Below are 20442 nucleotides of genomic sequence, written 5' to 3'. Positions count from 1 at the left end.
TAAATTCCATATTCAACTACAAAACATTGAATTTTCTGTTATTTCTTTTTCTTTTTGCCATTGTTTTGTAGTCTACGAAGTCATAGTTGAGCAGTTGTGAGACATATCAGTGATTGCAAGATTGAAAAATTGTAAACCATGGATTTAAAAACAATTTGGGATGAACTTTGGCAGTTTTAGTTTCTGTCAGGATGGTTTTACTTACTTCCACTTTCAATGTCATGAAGAAATCTTATCTATATCATAAGTTCACACTTATTAATTTATGGCAATCAAAAATAGCACAATTGGTACTTTTAAAACACCTAAGATGAATCTTGGTTTAACCAAGATTCAGTTCCTTGAGTTGATATAAATGTAGGGTCTTAACTAATTATTCTCATGCTTGTAAAAGAACTATATTTCCCATGTGTCATTTAAACTCTGACTTCATTCTCACTTGTAATTGATTTTTTCTTCCACATTCACGAACAACTAATGTTTTAAATTAGTCTGACCTTAATGCACGTAATTAACACACCAGGAAATAAACAGGACAAGTTTGAACTTAACTGTTCAACTGCAAAAAAAATACCACTAAACAAAATTTAATAAATTCCTCCTTGGTCAAAAGAGTTCAAAGTACCGATATTTTTTACAGTTGCCTTGCATGGTTTTGTGTCGAAGCTTTTTATTTTATTTAACAGCCATTGTGTGTAAACATAATTAAAACTGGTCCACATTCATCAAAGTAAAATTCTGACCACATTTAAAATTTACCATTAATATTTATAAGATCTATCACCAAATGATGTAAGATTTTAACTTCTAGAATTCTAAAGATAGCACATTGTATCAGTTTATCAGCATAAAATTTACATCTCATTAAAAATCTAGAATAATGGTGTCTTGCAGTAAAAAGATATTCATATATACATTAATTTTATTAATTTTTCCTGATTTTTTTCTTTATTTTAATTTTATTTCTTTTTAATCCCTCATATTATATCAGATAATTTCCTCTGTTACTAAAAGTAACTTGATCCTTGTGAACTGTGAAACAGAAGCATTATTGACTTGTATAAATAAAAATGTATCTTAGGCCATGAACTACCACATGTATAGATGGTAATTTTTTAAAAATTTAAAAGCCAGCCAACCCCCCCCTAACCCCCCTCATCCCCCGCCCAAAAAAAATTTCTCTCACACATCTCTTACCTGCAGCCCTCCTACATGCAAAGAATGCAATATTCTCAAAATTAATGTTACAATAGCATCTATAAGGAATATAATTTAAGAGTGATCTTTGGACTTCGAACTCTTCTATAGTAAGAGAGGAGAGGGGTTTTCCAAACAACTTCCATCATATTAAAGCAAAGAGGCAACTGCCGAAGTAGATAAAAACCCATTCCATTTTTTTTTGTTCGTTCATTTGTTTGTTTGTTTTTTTTAAGTTCCTTCATGAATTTTTCACTCACACTGAGATGCCATCAACTGCCAGTGGAAGACTATATAATTTATTACTTTCCCATTCGGGTAAGTTTATCATGAAAACTAATATAATCTTTCCCGAGATGACATTTCACCTGCCCCGGGCAACGGGGTAGCATAATTCTATACCCCTGCCAACACACTTCTAAATTCCTAGCTCAAGGTAAGCCACCAACACACTTCTATATTCCTAGATTAAGCTTAGCCACCAACATACTTCTAACCCCCTATATCAAGCTTACATTCTAAATCTCTAGATTAAGCTTAGCCACCAACACACTTCTGACTCCCTAGATCAAGCTTAGCCACCAACATACTTCGAACCCCCTATATCAAGCTTACATTCTAATTCCCTAGATTAAGCTTAGCCACCAACATACTTTGAACCCCCTATATCAAGCTTACATTCTAACTCCCTACATCAAGCTTACATTCTAACTCCCTAGATTAAGCTTAGCCACCAACTCATATCTAACTCCCTAGATTTAGCTTAGCCACCAACATTTATAATCCCTACATCAAGCTAACATTCTAACTCCCTAGATCAAACTTACATTCTAACTCCCTACATCAAGCTTACATTCTAACTCCCTAGATCAAACTTACATTCCAACTCCCTAGATCAAGCTTAACCACCAACTCACATCTAACTCCTTAGATCAAGCTTACATTCTAAATCCCTAGATTAAGCTTACATTCTAACTACCTAGATTAAGCTCAGCCACTAACACACTTCACCCCTTAGTTTAAGCTTAGCCAACAGTACAAATAAGAAAAATATGAATATGTAAATTGTCTCTTATGAATATTATGTACATTATTCTGAGTTAGCAAATTTGACATAATTACAAAGTTTGAAAATTACCTTATATTTATAAATATCTGAAAACTAAACAAGTATTCAGCATTTAGATATGTTGATTAAATTCTGCAGTTTAATAACAGTGTAGCTGGTCAAAATCTAATTAAAAAATATATTTCAATTAAAAGAGTTGTGAACATTTTTGTCCAGATCTAGGATTTTTCTAATGCCAGGAATAAAATTCTTTGCTAATTTTCTCATTCCATGTTAAACACTAGTAAATTCTGCAGAGCTGTCTTCCCACACATTTTATACATGATATATACTTTTAATATCAGCCAGTGTCTTTTTATATATTCCTCCATGTTTTGTATCAAGCCGGGACAGAAAGACATCGATCAACTCTACAGGTTTGTTTCCCAGAATTCAGTCACTGTTTACATTAACCAAATTCTGTCTAGGTACATGTGTACTGATTAAGGTCATATTGTACATCAAGTTTACATGTAAATTAGTCCTCTCCTGTTAGTACCATTTCTACCTCCAGACAGAGGAGAATATGAAAAATAATTAAATCTACATGAATTACATTAACCTGCATCTTAAGGAGTCAATCTGATTCACTAAAAACAAAACCATGGATGCAAGAATGCAAGAATTACTACATTTATACAAACAATATAAATACATTATCTGTCCATAGTTGGACTATGTGTCAGTCTGATTCACTAAAAACAAAACCATGGATGCAAGAATGCACTCTTAATTTACTACATAAATACAAACAATATAAATACATTATCTGTCCATGGTTGGATTATGTGTCACACTTGGTTGTCTGTCTGTCTGTTCATAACTTTGTAGTCATTAATTTAATCAGATTCAATTCAACATTTTTGTTGTTAACTATAACATGTATTACATTAAATGCATAGAGCTCTAAAACTAAACTGAGGGCAGCTTGTAAACACACACAAACATACATGTAGTTTAGGGCTGTCAAATTTCCAATTTTTTTCAGGTCGGTTCTGTAAATTTTCGGTTCGGTTTCGGGTTTTTCGGTTCGGTTATTTACATCTATTTAAAACCTTAATTTCTTGAATTTAGCTTGAAAATTTTTTTTGTTTGTTACGTTAAATTCACCTTGAATACAAGCCTTAACCATTTTAATGACTTGACATGGGCGATTAGGACTACTAGGCCAACTATTAGCTACAACCTGACCATTCTTGCTTGTTTTGATAATTATCTAATCCTTTAGTGACAAGTGTTTTGTCATGGAATGACATTATTATAGAGGGGGCAAAAGCATAAGGTGGCTATGCTTTCTACAGTATACTATATACTGGCAAAATTATAAGAGGGAGGGGGCACTATGAGAGGGTTTATATACACTACAGTGGACTGCAATGCATATTAAACATGACTCAAACACCCCTGTATTTACAGTCAACAAAAAGCATTTGACATCACACAGCATTTCTGAGCTCACACAAACTTTCAAATCCAAAGTGTCAACCACCACTGCCTATAAATCACCATCACTGCTTATAGTTACTGTAAATACTCGCCTATAAGTCGGTTTTTATGGAGTCAAACTTTGGTCCAAAACTTTGTCCGACTTATAGGCGAGTCTTAAAAAGATTGGTATTTCAGAGGGACAAGCCCTTTAATATCGGCTTAAGAAATACAACCGACTTTAAGGCAGACGGACTTATATGCGAGTATATATGGTAACCACCATAATGCCTATAGATAACCACCATTGCCTATAGAAAACCACCACTGCCTATAAATAGCCACCACTGCCTAGTATAGATAACCACCACTGCCTATAGATCACCACTGCCTGTAGATCACCACTGCCTACATATTCCCACTGCCTATAGATCACCACTGCTTATAGATCACCACCACTGCCTTTAGATCACCACCACTACCTATAGATAACCTCCACTGTCTATAGATAACCACCACTACCTTTAAATAGCCACCATTGCCTAGTATAGATCACCGCCACTGCCTATAGATCACCACTGCCTGTAGATCACCACTGCTTATAGATCACCACCACTGCCTATAGATCAGTAAATATGCAAATATTACAGTTAAAACTCTTCATCTCTTACTCAATGGGACCTTGAAAAAATTTCCGAGATATCCAACAGTTTGAGATATTGAAGGTAAAATACATCAAGACAAAAGTGGTTGGGACTTCCAAATGGGTTGACTTTGACATACTCAAGGTATTCAAGATATCAATGTTCCAGATATAGAATTTCAACGGAAATTGATTAATGAATTGTTTGGAGTGGCGGTTTTTCCCCGGATGAAATGGTGTACTTAGAGCATGTACAACTGAGTATCCCTCCCGACTGAGGAGGAAATTACAGACAAACTGGATGCAAATAAAAATTCACACAACTAGATATTTAAAAATACTTACTTCTTTAAACCATGTATAATATATGCTTCTTAAGCTTCTCATAACAATTTACTGCTCAGAGCTTGTTAACTAATGTAAAGACTGTTACATAACAATGACCTTGAATACAGGAAGGACATCTGAGACGAAACGATAAATAAAAAAGACACTTGGAAAAGTTAAATGATCTTGTTGACATTTTACAATAGCAAGTCACTGATAGTTCTTAGTAAAATACAAAACAATACAAACCTTGTCTATTATACATGATTCTTCATCTTGGTATAAATAATCATATGGTGTTTACATGCAATGGTACTGAGAGAATTCAATGTTTGAGGGGGTTGGGGTTGGATATACAGGGTTCGACACTAACGTTTTTAGGCTTTAGTCCGGTCGGACTAGTGCTTCTTTACTTTTACTAGTCCGCACGCGATTTTATGAGTCCGTCAAAAAAAAAAAAAAAAAAAAAAAAAAAAAACCATCAATGTTTTTTAAGTACATGTATTAATTTAAAAATAAACATTGCAATGTACTTTTTAGACTTTTTTTAATAAACAAAGCATTAAATACGTGAAATGTTTTATTCCAAGATTCGTTGAAATCTCGCGATCGGGAACTACGATCTTGTTCCCGATCTCCTTCATTTTTTCTCAATACATTACATCCAAACGTCCGACATCTTTCTTTATATGTCATACTAAATTATGATCGCTAAAATGTTTAATTTCATACAAATCAGTCCTAAAATTGAGCACCGAATTGACTCGAAATTACCTAACTTCCCGCCAAAAAGTAGAGAAAAGCATGTGGTTTTCGGTGTTCAGGAGTTCTGAAATAGACCTTTTTGAAAGTTGTCGAGAATCCGAACATCGGTAATTTATTGATTTTTTTCCAGAAATTTTTATTGGTTCGTTCGGACTAATCAGCCACAGATTCTGTTAGTCCGAATGAAAATGTATTAGTCTGAGACTAACGGACTAACGTTAATGTCGAACCCTGGATATATTAAATCTCACATAAGTCTGATTTTATATATATTACTTTCTTTATACTATAATGTTCATGAAAACATCAGAATGGCTTTATTGACCCTTTTTGGTACAGGGTCCTGTACCCTTTTAATTGGGATTTAAATCAATAAAATGGCAAAATTTGGAAATATTTATGACATGTTATGTTAACTGTTGCTATGTAGCACTGAACTCGGGACTGTATGTACACACATTATAGCTTTAAATTACTCACTGATTAGCAATGGTTGCACTCTAACAAAACCTCATCCATTCCATGGTGCATTTTGTTCCAAATCTTATTGTCTGGAAAACAAAAACAAAACTGCCATCAGCTATGAGATCCATGAAAAAACATGATAATACACATACTTGTATTCAATATGTTTGACAAGACAACCATTGGGGCAAGCGCTGTAGTGTAATTATTGCTGAAACCGTAGCTCAAACCGCACAAAACTCAGTCAAGACTGTGACGTCACATGACGTGCAAAGTATTAACAAGAGGCCCATGGGCCACAATACTCACCTGAGTTACTTTGGCCCTGCTGTTCTTCACCAGACCCCCCCCCCCCTGTTAATACTTAATGCGGCCCTTCCCTATCCCCCGGGGGCCATGATTTGAACAATTTAAAATCTACACTACCCAAGGATGCTTCCACGTAAGTTTCAGCTTTTCTGGCCCAGTGGTTCCTGAGAAGAAGATTTTCAAAGACTTTTTGACATATTTCAATGTAAAATTTTGATTCCCTATTGTGGCCCTGCCCTACCCCCTGGGGCCATGATTTGAACAATTTAGAATCTTCACTACCCAAGAATGCTTTCATATAAGTTTCAGCTTTTCTGGCCCAGTGGTTCTTGAGAAGAAGATTTTCAAAGATTTTGCCTATACATTTCAATGTAAAACTTTGATTCCCTATTGTGGCCCCGCCCTACCCCCTGGGGCCATGATTTGAACAATTTAGAATCTTCACTACCCAAGGATCGTCTCATATAAGTTTCAGCTTTTCTGGCCCTGTGGTTCTTGAGAAGAAGATTTTTTAATGACCCCACCCTATTTTTGTCTTTTCTTGATTATCTCCCCTTGTAAGGGGACTTGGCCCTTTATTTTAATAATTTAAACTCCCCTTCACCCACGGATACTTTGTACCAACTTTGGTTAAAATTGGCCCAGTGGTTCTTGAGAAGAAGTTGAAAATGTGAAAAGTTTACAGACGGACAGACAGACGGATGCGGGACAACAGGTGATCAGAAAAGCTCACTTGAGCTTTCAGCTCAGGTGAGCTAAAAAAGTGTATTTAGTCTACTATCTTTCTGCAATTTCCTTAAAGTAAGGTAAGTTTCTGACTTGTGAACTTTTGTTTGATTATTGAAAGAACATTATAGTTCAAGTAGCCATATGCAATTTGTGGAGGATTGTGGGTACAAGTTACTGGGGGAAAAATTTTATTGGATGAATGTGCAGTAGTCCAAATTTTCACTTCGCTCAGGCATTGTCTTAAGAGCTCACTCTATAATTCCTAATTCAACTTTAGAATCCCTAATGCAAAGGATGAAAGACTGTTGGGAAAATATGACTTCTCTTATATATTCACTGTATGTTTAATTACACCCATGATTTACAAAAATAATTTGAATAGATGAATTTTTGTCAGATGTATGGAAGTGAACATGAGATTCATAAAGAAATAACTGAGATTTTTTTTTTTTAAGGTTTAATATGTACACAATAGTTATTTGTTCCTTTCTTCATATTATTGTTTCAGTTTTGAAAACAATTTAAAGGAGACTTCAATAGGTGTTGACACAGATACACCTGCATTAAATCAGAACAGGTTTTAAAATGATATCAAGGTTACGTAGAGTGGGTGAAGAGCAAGTGTGCAACACACTTTCCAGGCAAAGAGATAAACTGAGTGTGCACATGTGTGAAGACATTTATGAGAATTACCAAAAATTACCAGATCTGTATATTTTAAAGGTCATATGAAACAATGCCCTGAGCATTTTGGGTTGTATACGGAAATGAGTTCATCTGAGCAACTTTAATAAGCCTGCAATTATCATTTTGGATTTTTTATGCAAGTTGGCGGCAGCAGAGCCGATCAAAATTACTTGACTGCAAAAATGAACTTCAACTAGCGCGGCTTATCTCCCTTTGTTTATGACATTAGTAAGACCCAGTCACTACATTCAGTACTAACATTTATACAACGGATCATGTCTTTTGCAGCGTAATTTTTAAGAAATATCATCATCTTGGCTAAAAACCTCACATTAAACACAATTCTATCTATGTTATCCTACTTTTCTGTGTGAATATATTTACAGACCGAATTGTTTAAATTTGTATCAGTTTATTCTAACACAGAATATATAGCCTGATTTTAAAAAAAATGTTTAACTGTAAAAATATTACTTTGAAAAATTGTTCAGGTTCAATCGCGCAAATAATGGGGGTATGGATTTTTTTAACTGATCAATTTGTGCACGAACTGTATAAGTAATTTCAAACTGCAATTGCTCAGCCAAACTGTTAGAAGTATCAGTACCGTAACATTACAGTGCATGTATATACATGTACATACTCATGATGCCGGTAATTTTGAGCCATTTTCTAAATCATGTTTCTTGTGAGAGCAAAATTACGATGATGTTGTCATAAACCCCTATTTCTATATCATTTTTACATTAGCCCTCGTGTTTCAGATTGCAGAAAGCGTGCATTCAAAGACGCAGACTTTTCATTGCTCCATGTTTATCATGAACTTCAATATCTCCGTGTTTATTTGGGAAAAAAGGGGTACCCTTTTCCCTCTCAATATATGCAGTGATTTTTCTACACCCATTGTAGGTCTGAATATCGGCCCTTTCCCCTATCAAAAATTACCGATTTTTTCCCAATTTCATTTGCTTTTTTCCCAAAATAAAACCTTTCTTGTTTTTGTTATATTGAAATTTTTTTATGTTGGACTTATCTAAAATAGAACACTATTGTTCTCGGTCAATAATAGTGAAGAACAGCTGATTATTTTGTCCATTTACAAGACATATTTTATTTATTTTATTTTACCTGTCAATTAAGGTTAATTTCAATCTTATTAATTTTTCCCAATTTGACACAAATGTCGACAATTTTTCCCAATTGTAAAGCCCAGGCCCCTTTTAAAAAGTGTAGAAAAATCACTGATATGACACAACTTTGTTTTACAGATTTTGGCCTAATTAACAATTAGTTCAAATAGAGTAAACTGTACTTTAAAATCAGATAGCTCATCTAAAAACATAATCACATTTATATCCAAAAAAAGTGACTAAAATTAACTCGATCAATAAAATACAGTAAAATTACACTATATCTAATGCGTTATTTACATCAATGGGTCTTTGTGATGTCATAAAAACACAAAATCAAGAACGATAAGCGGGTAACAAATTCATTAAGTGGACAAATTTAGGCCTTCATTTTTCAGTTAAGTAAAGGCAAAATTTCTTTACTAAACGTAAATTGACATTCTTTCATACTAGTCTTTGTGTTTAAAGAGTAAAATCCTACTGTTATGAACAGTTTCATATGACCTTTAACAATCAATATCAATTGATACCAGTGTTTTTTGCTTGTTTGTTTGTTTGTTGTTGTTGGGGTTTTTTTGGGGGGGAGTATATTTGCTTAGGGGGAGGGGTGGCAAAGCTACAGAAAGGGGCTTGAGCTTGAAAGTCACGGTTATGAGTGTAAAAGGTTAGTAATTTAAATACATTTAAATAATACTTAATAGTTCTACATTTTCTATTTATGCTTTAATCAAATTCTTCCTTTCCACCATTTGAAGCAAGTGTACCCCAATTTAAAGTATGTTGCATTCATTCTAAAGTTTTCTTCAAAACTGTTTACCATACTAAATATTTCATAAAATGTAGTGTATAATTTTTCTATGTATACATATCTTTAGTTCAAGAGGTGTTGCACTAAATATCATCTGATATTATAAATTCATTTCATAAACCCTTGTAGTTGAACAGACGACTCAAAAGTTCACAAAAACACTTTTCATTAAATCATGAATGGTTAGATGACAATATTCACACTGCTTTTAAATGCAGACATTCTTTGCCAATTGACATATCAATTTCTGAAAGAATAAAAAAACTACTAAATATAGGAGAAGTATTCCTCACATTTATTTACCATATTTATGTGTAGCTGATGTATGTTTACCCTGAATTCGAAAAAAATGTTATTTTCTATTGATTCTCCTAAAGTATTTAGGGCCTGTAGTCTTCAATCATTCGGTTGTAATACTTCCATTGACATAAATGTGTATTTACCGACATGTCATTATAATTACACCAAAATTATAACTTTCTCATGCGTCATTCGGTTAAATTCCAGTGCTATAAGAGCAAGTCATAACACAACATGTGTTCTACTTAAATTACACAGTAGACTGGCACTTCCTACCATAAAAATACATATATATTGACTTCCACGTCAGTTTATGAAGATTCTGTGTTAGGTTTCAGCGTAACAGAGTCAATATCCCTATCGCCCCCAACTATACAGGTCATGGACACTCAACATTCGCCATTTCTAAACACAGTCTTCGACAAGCCATACTTGCGGTTCATTTGGTTGTGTTTTCCCAATACTGAATAAATGAACAAATCTGTAAAATAACTGACATGTCCCATTCACTAAATTTGTCCCCTGTATCAAGAAAATATTAAAATTTCCAACTTACGTCCAATGAAGAAAACTTCAACATCCGGGCATTTGATTAGTAACCATATCGGGATCAAGGTGAAGGTCACACATCTATTATCAGATTATCCGCTGTTCATTCTGTACTGAGTGTAAAGGCTGTTCGAGTGTTTGCTAAAACTTATCTTTATAAAAAAACTGTTCACTTCACATAGAATTCTAATAATGTTGACGGAAGAACCTAGATCTGATGTCCACATAACTATTATGCAATCAGGTCGTACGTATTATCATTCGTGTGTTGCATGTGTTATGACCTGAAGTTCATTGACACTATTTGACGCCTCTCAGTCAGGTCCATTTGGTTAAGATTACCGATGATCGATGATAACATGCATTCAGGCGCTGACAACCCTTACAATGATAAAATGGCGTAAGATTTCTCACTTCACTGTTTACTGCAGACACAATTTCAGTTATTACAAGGGGCGGATCTAAGACCATCTGGACTGAGCAGGGGAGTAATATGGACGTGCCACTGTACTAAGTGTTTGATCCATCACCAGTTCTAGGTTTTAATAACACAAATTGCTATTTAGTAGCATAGTTTTTGTTATCGGGATAACCATATTTAGAAGATTAACTTTACACATATAAAAATTTCTGATAATGAAATCGAAATATTTTAAAAAATGTTAACTGCGGAAAGGTTACAAAGGCCGAGAAAGAGTTATGTGACGTGTTGCCTACAAAATTAGAATGTGAAGAAGCTGTTCTTAAAATGAAAAATAACAAATCCCCTGGTCGAGATGGCTTAACAGCAGAATTCTATAAGGTTTTTTGGCATGATATTGTAACGTGTTTATCTGAACATATCTTAACCAGGGTTCTTTTTAAGGGATCTGATTTTCCTCGTACTCTGAGTAAAATGATTAGGCGATAATAATTTTCCTTAACTCTTTCTGAGTATAATGATTCTGTATATATAATTAGAAGACAATTAAACTATCAGAGGTTTTACCGGATGCTATAGTATTTTTAAAGGACTAAACGTGACTGGGTAACCCGTCACCGCGTATTCTTGGTATAAGGGTTCCTATTAATATAGTGAATCAGGCGCCTCGATCTAATAAGATTTACTACCTCCTGAAACACAAATTAATTCCCAAAATACCACTACCGCTGGTGAGCTATTATAAATTCCTACCCTAGCCCTACGTCTTCTATTCTTTTCGTCTTCTAATCGTACTTTGCAAACTTCACAGCAATTCTCTCTCAGCTGCCCGCTGCACTGACTTATATACCCTTAGAACAATCTATTTCCAAAGGGGTGTCAGGTTTTTCCATTTCATGGGGGTGTTCCATTACGTTTCTACTACGTTTCACTACCCACACCTCTGATTTCGTGCGTCCCGCACATCAATCAACAACAATCATATTTTTTTTTTTTGGTTTATAAATTATTTATTTATTTACAAGCTATATTTAAAGTAACTATCTGTTACAACCTGCATAATAAACATGCGAGTCCAGACCAGACCAAACAAACATCTGTATGTCATTGTGAAAAGTGCAAAAATCAATCAGTTAATCATTCCAGATGTCCTCCTCCAAACGCTCTACTATCTCACCATCCTTCTGAAATTTTCTTGTGACCCTGATTATTTTCTGATGACTCTTTATTCCTGCCTTAGCTGCTGCATCGACTTTCTTGGCTTTCTTCTTACAGCAAAAACGTGTTGGCCATCCAAAGGCGCCTTTTGGACATTGGAAACACTGTCGCTAGGTTCCACTACCTCTTCAGTTGTAGGCAAGTCTTTGTTCACGGTTTCTGAGACACTAGTATTTCTTCGCTTAATCCCTGGTAAAACTGGAGACGTCTTCTTTCGATACGTTCTTCCGGCTTCTATGTCCACTTCTTCAAACAGAATCCATCTATAAATTGTAATAGCTGCACAGGCCTATAAAAGATCGTACCTCACTTAGTCAATTGGTACCGGCCACTTTTCCACAACAGCTACTTTCTGGGGATCTGTTTGAACTCCGTCACCAGATACCTTATAGCCAAGAAACAAAACTTCCTTTTTAAACAAAGTGCATTTTGCAGCTTTGAGTTTTAGACCTGCTGATTGCAACTTTGTAAATACTTGTTCTAAGTTTTGAAGCGTTTCATCAAATGTTTTACCAAAGATAATAATATCATCAATATATACCAAACATATAATGAAATTTAGTCCAGCCAAAACTACTTCCATGAGCCTTTCAAACGTTGCTGGACTGTTACATAGTCCAAACGCATTACAGTAAACTGGAAAAGACCATTTCTGGTCACAAATGCGGTCTTTGGTTTATCAGGCTCGTTCATTTCGACTTGCCAGTAGCCCGAGTGAAGATCTAACGTACAAAACCAAGACGCTCCTTCCAGCCGATCTAGGGAATCATCAATGCGCGGTAAAGGGTAGGCGTCCTTTACTGTTTTACTGTTTAAGGACCGATAATCAGCACAGAACCTTTTTGTGCCGTACGTCCTTTTTCTCAACAAGTACAACCCCAGCAGCCTATGGACTAGATGAGGGTTCTACGATGCCTTTATCAATCATGTTTTTCACCTCTTGATCAACGAATTCCGCAGCATGATGCGGTAACCTTCTGGGTGGTTGCTTGGTTGGTTTTTCTCCTTCTGTATTAATACGGTGCTTTATCAATGATGTTCTTCCAAAGTCATCTTTGCTCTTTGAAAAAATTTGACTGAACTTGATAAGAATACTTTTTACTTTAGTCGCCTGTTCCTCTGATAGATCAGTTTTTGTTCTATCAAATAAATCGTTCAAATGCTCAGGAAGGGTTTCTTTGTTTTCCCCGGGCATAACATTATTAACAATACCTTCCTTTTCAGGCAGAATTATTTCTCTTACCGGGGATGTCAAGCCTATCACTGTGTTCTTGAAGATTGTCTGGGACTGACTAGATATGTTCATCAGTCTAACGGCCACTTTCCCAGATGAATTGACAAGGAATCTAGCTACCAAGGCTCTTCCACTATCCTGAAACTTAGCATAAGGTTCAATTAACAATGGTATCTGTGGTAGTTTTGGTAGGTCCAACACTCGACCCGGACATACCATTTCGCTTCTAGGAGGAATGGATATGTTTTCACACAGACTCACGCGAAAACAACCGATATTTCCTTGCAGTTCTAATTCATGTTCTACCCCATGAACATACATCTTGGTCTTACATACATCGACAAGACATTGGTTTGTTTGTAAGAAATCTAATCCTATAATGCCATCTGCTTTGATGTTTGCTATTACTGCCTGAGTCGTAAATTCCTGAGAACCAAGTCTAATGCAGAATAATCCTTTCCCTTGTACAGTAAGAGGTGCACCATCAGCACCCACAATTCTCTGTGTAACTGGTGAAAGTCCAATTTTACCCGTTTTGTCTAGTTCAGCATACAGTTGATCTGATAGAATAGTCAGAGTGACCCCAGTATCTAACAATAGGTTACACTGAGTGCCATTTACCATCGCCTTAATAAACAACCCAGATTCCTGGATGTCTTGGTCAACTTTCAATGAGGTTGTGCTGGAAACTATCGAACAATTTTTCTTCTGGGAATCTGTATTTTGTTTTAGACTGGTTGAATTCTTCAAGTCTGATTTTCGCATCTTAGTTTCATCCTGATTGTTTTTCACAAAACAGTCTTTGATCATATGGCCTTTTCTTCGGCAATTGTGGCATTTGAAAGGAAATTTGCCTTGCTTGCTTAAATAACTTGAAGTGGTTGACGTTTCTTTTGTCGAGACATTAGACATTTTCTTTTCTATATCTTTAAGAGAAGCCTGTATTTCATCTCTCAATTGTCTTAGTTCTTCCCTGACACTCGAGTCTTGTTGAGCATCAGGTGTCACTTGGTTTTTGATTGTGTTCCTGACATATCCACCATCTCCTCTTCTCTGGCGTTCTGCTCTACAGCAAACCGTACAGTATCATTTAATGACTTTGGTCGTGATTGTTGAATGCGAAGGCGCATATCAAAATCGGCCAATGCGTCTACAAACTGATCTTTGGCTATCATCACAGTAACTTCTCTGGGAGCCGTTGGATAGGCGAGATGTGCCAATCGTCGAATGCTTTCACCAAGTTCTGGCAAAGATTCACTTGGTTTTTGACATTTTTCACTAAACATAGCTCGACAGAGTTCAGTTTGATTTGCAGGTGCAAATCTTGACTCTAATGCGTCACACAGCTCCATATAGGTTCTATTTGCACCTGGTCGCATATTGCCAAGGACAGTTTGAGCCTGTCCTCTTAAAGAGGCTGCAAGGTACAAACTTTTCTGTTGTAAGTTCCAGGAGTTGATATCGCTACATGCTTCAAAATGGACCTTATAATCTATCCAATACCCAGATAAAGCATACGTTATAGGTTTCATTACTGTTTTGCCGTATGAATACTCCTTGGGCCGTGCACTTGGATCATTCTTACTCAAATCAAAAGTAGGTAAATGTCTGTATACTGGTTCCTGCACTGGATTCTGGTTGTATGACCAAGTAACTGTAGAGGAAGCTGATGAAGATACCGCACACCTAGTGTTCAAGGAAGGACTTGGTGTCAAATGTGTCTCGGTAAAACCTTGTTGTCTTATTGTACCAAATCGCGGCAGCTTATTTTCTGTATCCCTCTGTAAAGTTCGATCTACGATCTGTTTATCTTCATACAGTGTATAACCAGGCTCTGGATATCTCATGTGTCCAAATGCATATCCTGTGTTACTTGGTGTTCTGTAATTTAATACATCTAAACTGTTGTCTGGGTTTTTGTACCTAACATCTACTTTGGAATCTGGTACCACTGAAGACTCGGTAGTCTGAGGAGTAGATCGTAATTTTTCTATTTCTTCTCTGAGCTTTTCCCTTCTGGCATCTATAGCACTGAGGTCAGCTAACAATTTGTCCCCTCTATCACACATTCTTATATTATTTGTTACCTGGTTTTCTGTATTCTATAACTGCACTAGGTATATGTACTTGGTAAACTTTACCAAGTAAAACACAATACCAAGACTATAGCAAGCCTAGCTATATATCCGGTAAAATACACACAGTCTCTAAACTTGGTAAAAATAAAATGCACAACAATACTACAATACTAATTTCTCTACAGAATCAAATTAAATCAGTATTTTTATCCCTTAACCAGCTGCCACCAAAATGTAACGTGTTTATCTGAACATATCTTAACCAGGGTTCTTTTTAAGGGATCTGATTTTCCTCGTATTCTGTCTGAGTAAAATGATTAGGCAATAATAATTTTCCTTAACTCTTCCTGAGTATAATGATTCTGTATATATAATTAGAAGACAATTAAACTATCAGAGGTTTTACCGGGTGCTACAGTATTTTTAAAGGACTAAACGTGACTGGGTAACCCGTCACCGCGTATTCTTGGTATAAGGGTTCCTATTAATATAGTGAATCAGGCAAATACCACTACCGGTGGTGAGCTATTATAAATTCCTACCCTAGCCCTAGTCTTCTATTCTTTTCGTCTTCTAATCGTACTTTGCAAACTTCACAGCAATTCTCTCTCAGCTGCCCGCTGCACTGACTTATATACCCTTAGAACAATCTATTTCCAAAGGGGTGTCAGGTTATTCCATTTCATGGGGGTGTTCTATTACGTTTCTACTACGTTTCAATATAAAGGAAATATTCTTTTCCTCCTTACTTAAAAGTATTGATGATGGTATTTTGCCTTTTTCGCAAAGAAATGCTGTGATATCCCTGATATATAAAAAAGGAGAAAAAGAAAATCTTCAGAACTACATACCAATTAGTCTTACAAACGTTGATTACAAAATTTTTGCTCATGTTCTAGGTAATCGTTTGCAAAAAGTTGCTAGTAGAATAATTAGTAGTGAACAAAGTGCTTATATTAAAGGTAGATACATTAGGGAGAACACGAGAATAATATTAGACATATTTGAATATTGTAACAATAATGATATTGATGGTATTTTGCTCTTTCTCGATTTTGAAAAATTTTCGATTCTGTTGAATATAACTTCATGTACTAAACTCTAGAAAAATTTGATTTTGGTGAAAATTTTATCAAAAATTTTATCAAAATGATAAAAAACATTATATTCTAAACCAATTTTCAAAGTCAAAAATAATGGCTGGATGTCAAAATCATGTGAAATGCAAAGAGGGATTAGACAAGGCTGTCCTATGTCAGCACTTTTATTTATTTTTGTGCTAGAAATACTAGCAGTTCAGCTTAAAAATAATGAAGAAATCATCGGTTTATCGCCAGGTGATAACGGAAATTTAAAAATCGTACAACATGCCGATGATTGCACTAATTTATTGAAAGACACTTATTCATTGAAAAAAGCTTTAGAAACAATATGTGAATTTAGCAAAGTCGCAGGCCCGAAATTGAATATGGACAAAACAGAATGTTTATTGACAGGAAAAATTGTTGAAATATATTTAAATGAAAAATATATTTGTGGTGTTAGAATTGCTAAAAGTCATGTAAAATCATTAGGTGTATATCTCGGTCATGATAAGGATATCTGTTATGATATGAATTGGACAAATAAATTAGAGAAACTTGAAAGAATACTGAGTATTTGGAGAAGGCGAAACTTCACAATCTTCGGAAAATGTACCATAATAAATACACTAGCATTATCTAAATTGGTATATAATGCTTTTATTTTGTCAAATCCAAAAAATGAATTCTTTAAAAATGTATCAAAACTTGTATTTAATTTCCTATGGGAGAAAAAAGATAGGATAAAGAGAAATACGCAAATTGGTAAAGTTGACCAAGGTGGAATAGGTATTGTTGATGTAGAGAGTAAATTTACTGCAGCGAAGGCTTCTTGGATAAAACGAATACTAGATAAAAGAAGTATAATATATAAAATGTTGAATAATATTCTTAATCTTAAAAACCTGTCAGTTAATGATATTGTTAAAACAAGTGTATGTAACTTTGAAAATACTGTTTTTTTTAAAGATGCTAAGAATACCACTTTTTTTATGGTGAAGTCCTTTCTGCTTTCAATAAATGTATTAAAAAAAAGTTAAACAAATTTGTGCTTTAAAGAGAGACCAATTTTTATCGGAATTCATTTGGAACAATAATCTGTTTCAGTATGATTCTAAACCTCTTTGTTTTGAAAACTGGATAAAAAGTGATATTCTGTATAATAAAGATCTTTTTGATAATGATGGAAACTTCCTTAGTATTGAACACTTTTATAATATACTGGAAAAGAAAAACAATATACTCTGTGAATATATCATGATAAAGAAGGCACTAAGAGAATACAAAAACAAGTTTGATCGTACATATGCAAAATTTGTTAATATTAAAAACGATGTGTCATTTTTATTTAGAGATAATAGTGTAAGAACTGTAGCAAACCTTAAATGTGATTTTTATTATTCAATTTTGGTAAACATAAAGTTTCAACGATCAGTTTATGAAAATATGTGGCAAAAGACTTTTGATCTTAGTTACAAATATGTCTGGAAAAATGTATAAGTATATGTATGAAAAAAATGTTGCTGATTTCAATTATAAATTATTGAATTGCATATTGAATAATAATTTAAATGAATAATATATTGTCTTTCATTTGTTTTACCATTTATAAAAATAAAATGAAATGTAGATTTCAAAACATGTATAAGAAGTTTTTCGAAATAAGATAAAAAATTGTCTTTGTTTACAAAACGTGATTCTAAGGAAAGCACATATGTAATTAATGATAATTTGTATCTAGAAGTAGGCAATTATTTGTGATTTTGATTTATAAATTTCTAAGCAATGTATGTATTATGATTTTCTGTACATTAAATTATTTATGTACCATGTTTTAATAAAAGGGGAAAAAAAACTTTACACATAGAAATAATTATTTAGATATTGTTACTTGAAGGCGAGGATCCAGGAATGTTTTCAAGGGGGAGGGGGGTCCAACCCAGTCAAAAAAAATCCAACCCAGAAATTTATTGACAAGCAAAAAAAAAAAATAAAATTGTAAACTCCTTTCCCATGTTTCCCAAACTCCCAAATGTGAAACGCCTATTTCGTGGGGTGGGGAGGGTGGAGGGGCATAGCCGCTCACAGCTTCATATTCACGACTTTTCATACCAACTTAACAGGGGCCCGCGTTTTCGGGGGGGGGGGGGGGTCTACGGTCACTTTTAGTTAATCTGAAAATTCCGGGGGGGGGGGGCGGACCCCCCGACCTCCCTCTAGATCAGCTCATGAATCGGTGCATACCTCTTGTTCGTGCACGATATTTGTTAACCATATAATGGGAGACGACTAAGACGGTTCAACCAGCTCGCGACAGACTACACACACATCCGCTGTTCTAGTTTCACTTTCATCTCTCGTTTTTCAGGACCAAATTAAAAGTCGTTCATCAATATATATTTTTAATAGCTCTGCAAATTCCGGGGGGGGGGGGGCGGACCCCCCTCCCCAACCCCCCCCCCTTTTTTAGATCCGCGCATGAAGCTGCACTGTAAAGCAAAAAAAGACTGCACAATGAAAAACAAACTTAAGGTCGTGTCTACACTTTCGTTGTTATCGAACATGTCAAGGTCACGCCACTTGTATTTCTAGTGTAAGCTCGTACAAAAAAAAACATTAAATTAAGGTGAGAAATATACGAAAGCCCATTTAGGACCTATCAAAAAATATTTTTTTATTCGATTTAACGGATTGTCGAATTTGTTATAACGAATTTAATTCGTTATAACAGTTTCTTTGAATTCGTTATAATGAATTAAATCTGTTATAACAAATTTGTTAAATTCGTTGTAACGAATTCGAAAATTTGTTATAACGAATTAAATTTGTTTTAATTATATAACGAATTCTGAAACTTGTTATAACGAATTAAATTCGTTAAAACGAATTCTCTAATTTGTTATAACGATTTCGACAAATCGTTATATCGAATCCATACATATTTTTTCTGTAGGCTCTGATTGTTGAATTTGATTTTACGAATTTAATTCTTTATAACCAATTTTTGAATTCGTTATAACGATTAAAATATGATATAACAAATTTTAGAATTCGTTGAATTTTTTGAATTCGTTATATAACGAATTCAACAAATTTGTTATAACAGATTAAATTTGTAATAAAGAACTCAAAGAAATTGTTATAACGCATTAAATTCGTTATAACAAATTCTACAATTCGTTATATCGAATTCGAAAAGTCGCCCGCGTGGCGCAGTGGTTAGAGCGTCTGCTCTAGAGTCGCGAAGTAAGGATTTGATCCTTACGTCGCGGGTTCGAATCCCACTGTGGGACGTGGAGACCGGTCCTTCGGATGAGACCGTATAAACCGAGGTCCCGTGTCGTAGTAGGTGCTGGCACGAAAAAGATCCCTCACTGCTCAATGGCCGTAAGTGCCGATTATAGGACAAAATTTGCAGCTCTCCACCGGCAAGTGGTGGCGTCTCCATATGAGTGAAAAATTCTCGAGAGGGACGTAAAACAAAATACAATCAATCAATCGAATTCGAAAATATTTTTTGACAGGTCCTTAATGGGCTTCCGTAGAAATATGTTCTAAAAATCTTTTTATCGGCCGCAGAAGTGGCCGATCTATTTGTGGTTGTGTTAGAATGTGCACATGGGTAAATGAGACGTTATTTTTTTTATTGCTTCGTTGGAATTTTTCCTTATTTATAACAAACACAAAAGTTAAGAATAAAAGCCGCTTGAACTGCTCCCTTACATGGGCGTGCATAAGATATAAAAAGAAAACGTATTGAGTTTCCGGATTTGAATAACGATGTCTAAAATAATTAATGAATTGGAATAAGAACTGAATTTGTTTTGAATTAGTCTAAAAAAATGCACAGAAAAGTAAAGCAAGTGTAAAAATGTATCATATACCTTTTCTTTTTTGGATTTTTTTTCTTTGGACTCTTTCTTGTGGAAATTCTCCAAAATGAATTTTTTTTGCGGCCGATTCGATG

The 20442-nt window shown here is 34.8% G+C and overlaps 2 protein-coding genes across 2 annotated transcripts in view; both read right to left on the bottom strand.

Annotated features, from left to right (window-relative positions):
• The window catches only part of LOC133195454 (ecdysone-induced protein 78C-like), a 46171-nt gene extending 40166 nt beyond the window's left edge, over nt 1-6005 (bottom strand). The window contains exon 1 of the mRNA XM_061331293.1: nt 5946-6005. The gene's annotated coding sequence lies outside the window, so the exon portion shown is untranslated. The remainder of the gene's footprint in view (nt 1-5945) is intronic.
• Nucleotides 6006-12967: 6962 nt separating this feature from the next.
• Nucleotides 12968-14125, bottom strand: LOC133194313 (uncharacterized). Its single transcript, XM_061330295.1, has one exon. It carries the CDS (start codon nt 14123-14125, stop codon nt 12968-12970), a length of 1158 nt encoding a protein of 385 aa, XP_061186279.1.
• Between the last annotated feature and the right edge of the window lie 6317 nt (nt 14126-20442).

The sequence above is a fragment of the Saccostrea echinata genome, unplaced genomic scaffold (genome assembly GCF_033153115.1).
Source record: "Saccostrea echinata isolate AGI-Se365-2 ecotype Australia unplaced genomic scaffold, CSIRO_AGI_Sech_v1 ptg000029l, whole genome shotgun sequence".
Lineage (NCBI taxonomy): Eukaryota > Metazoa > Mollusca > Bivalvia > Ostreida > Ostreidae > Saccostrea > Saccostrea echinata.
This window is presented reverse-complemented; position numbering and strand designations above follow the sequence as displayed.

Excerpts from the sequence above, each read along its gene's own strand:
- LOC133194313 (XM_061330295.1), bottom strand. The coding sequence starts at position 14,125 with ATGATCAAAGACTGTTTTGTGAAAAACAATCAGGATGAAACTAAGATG.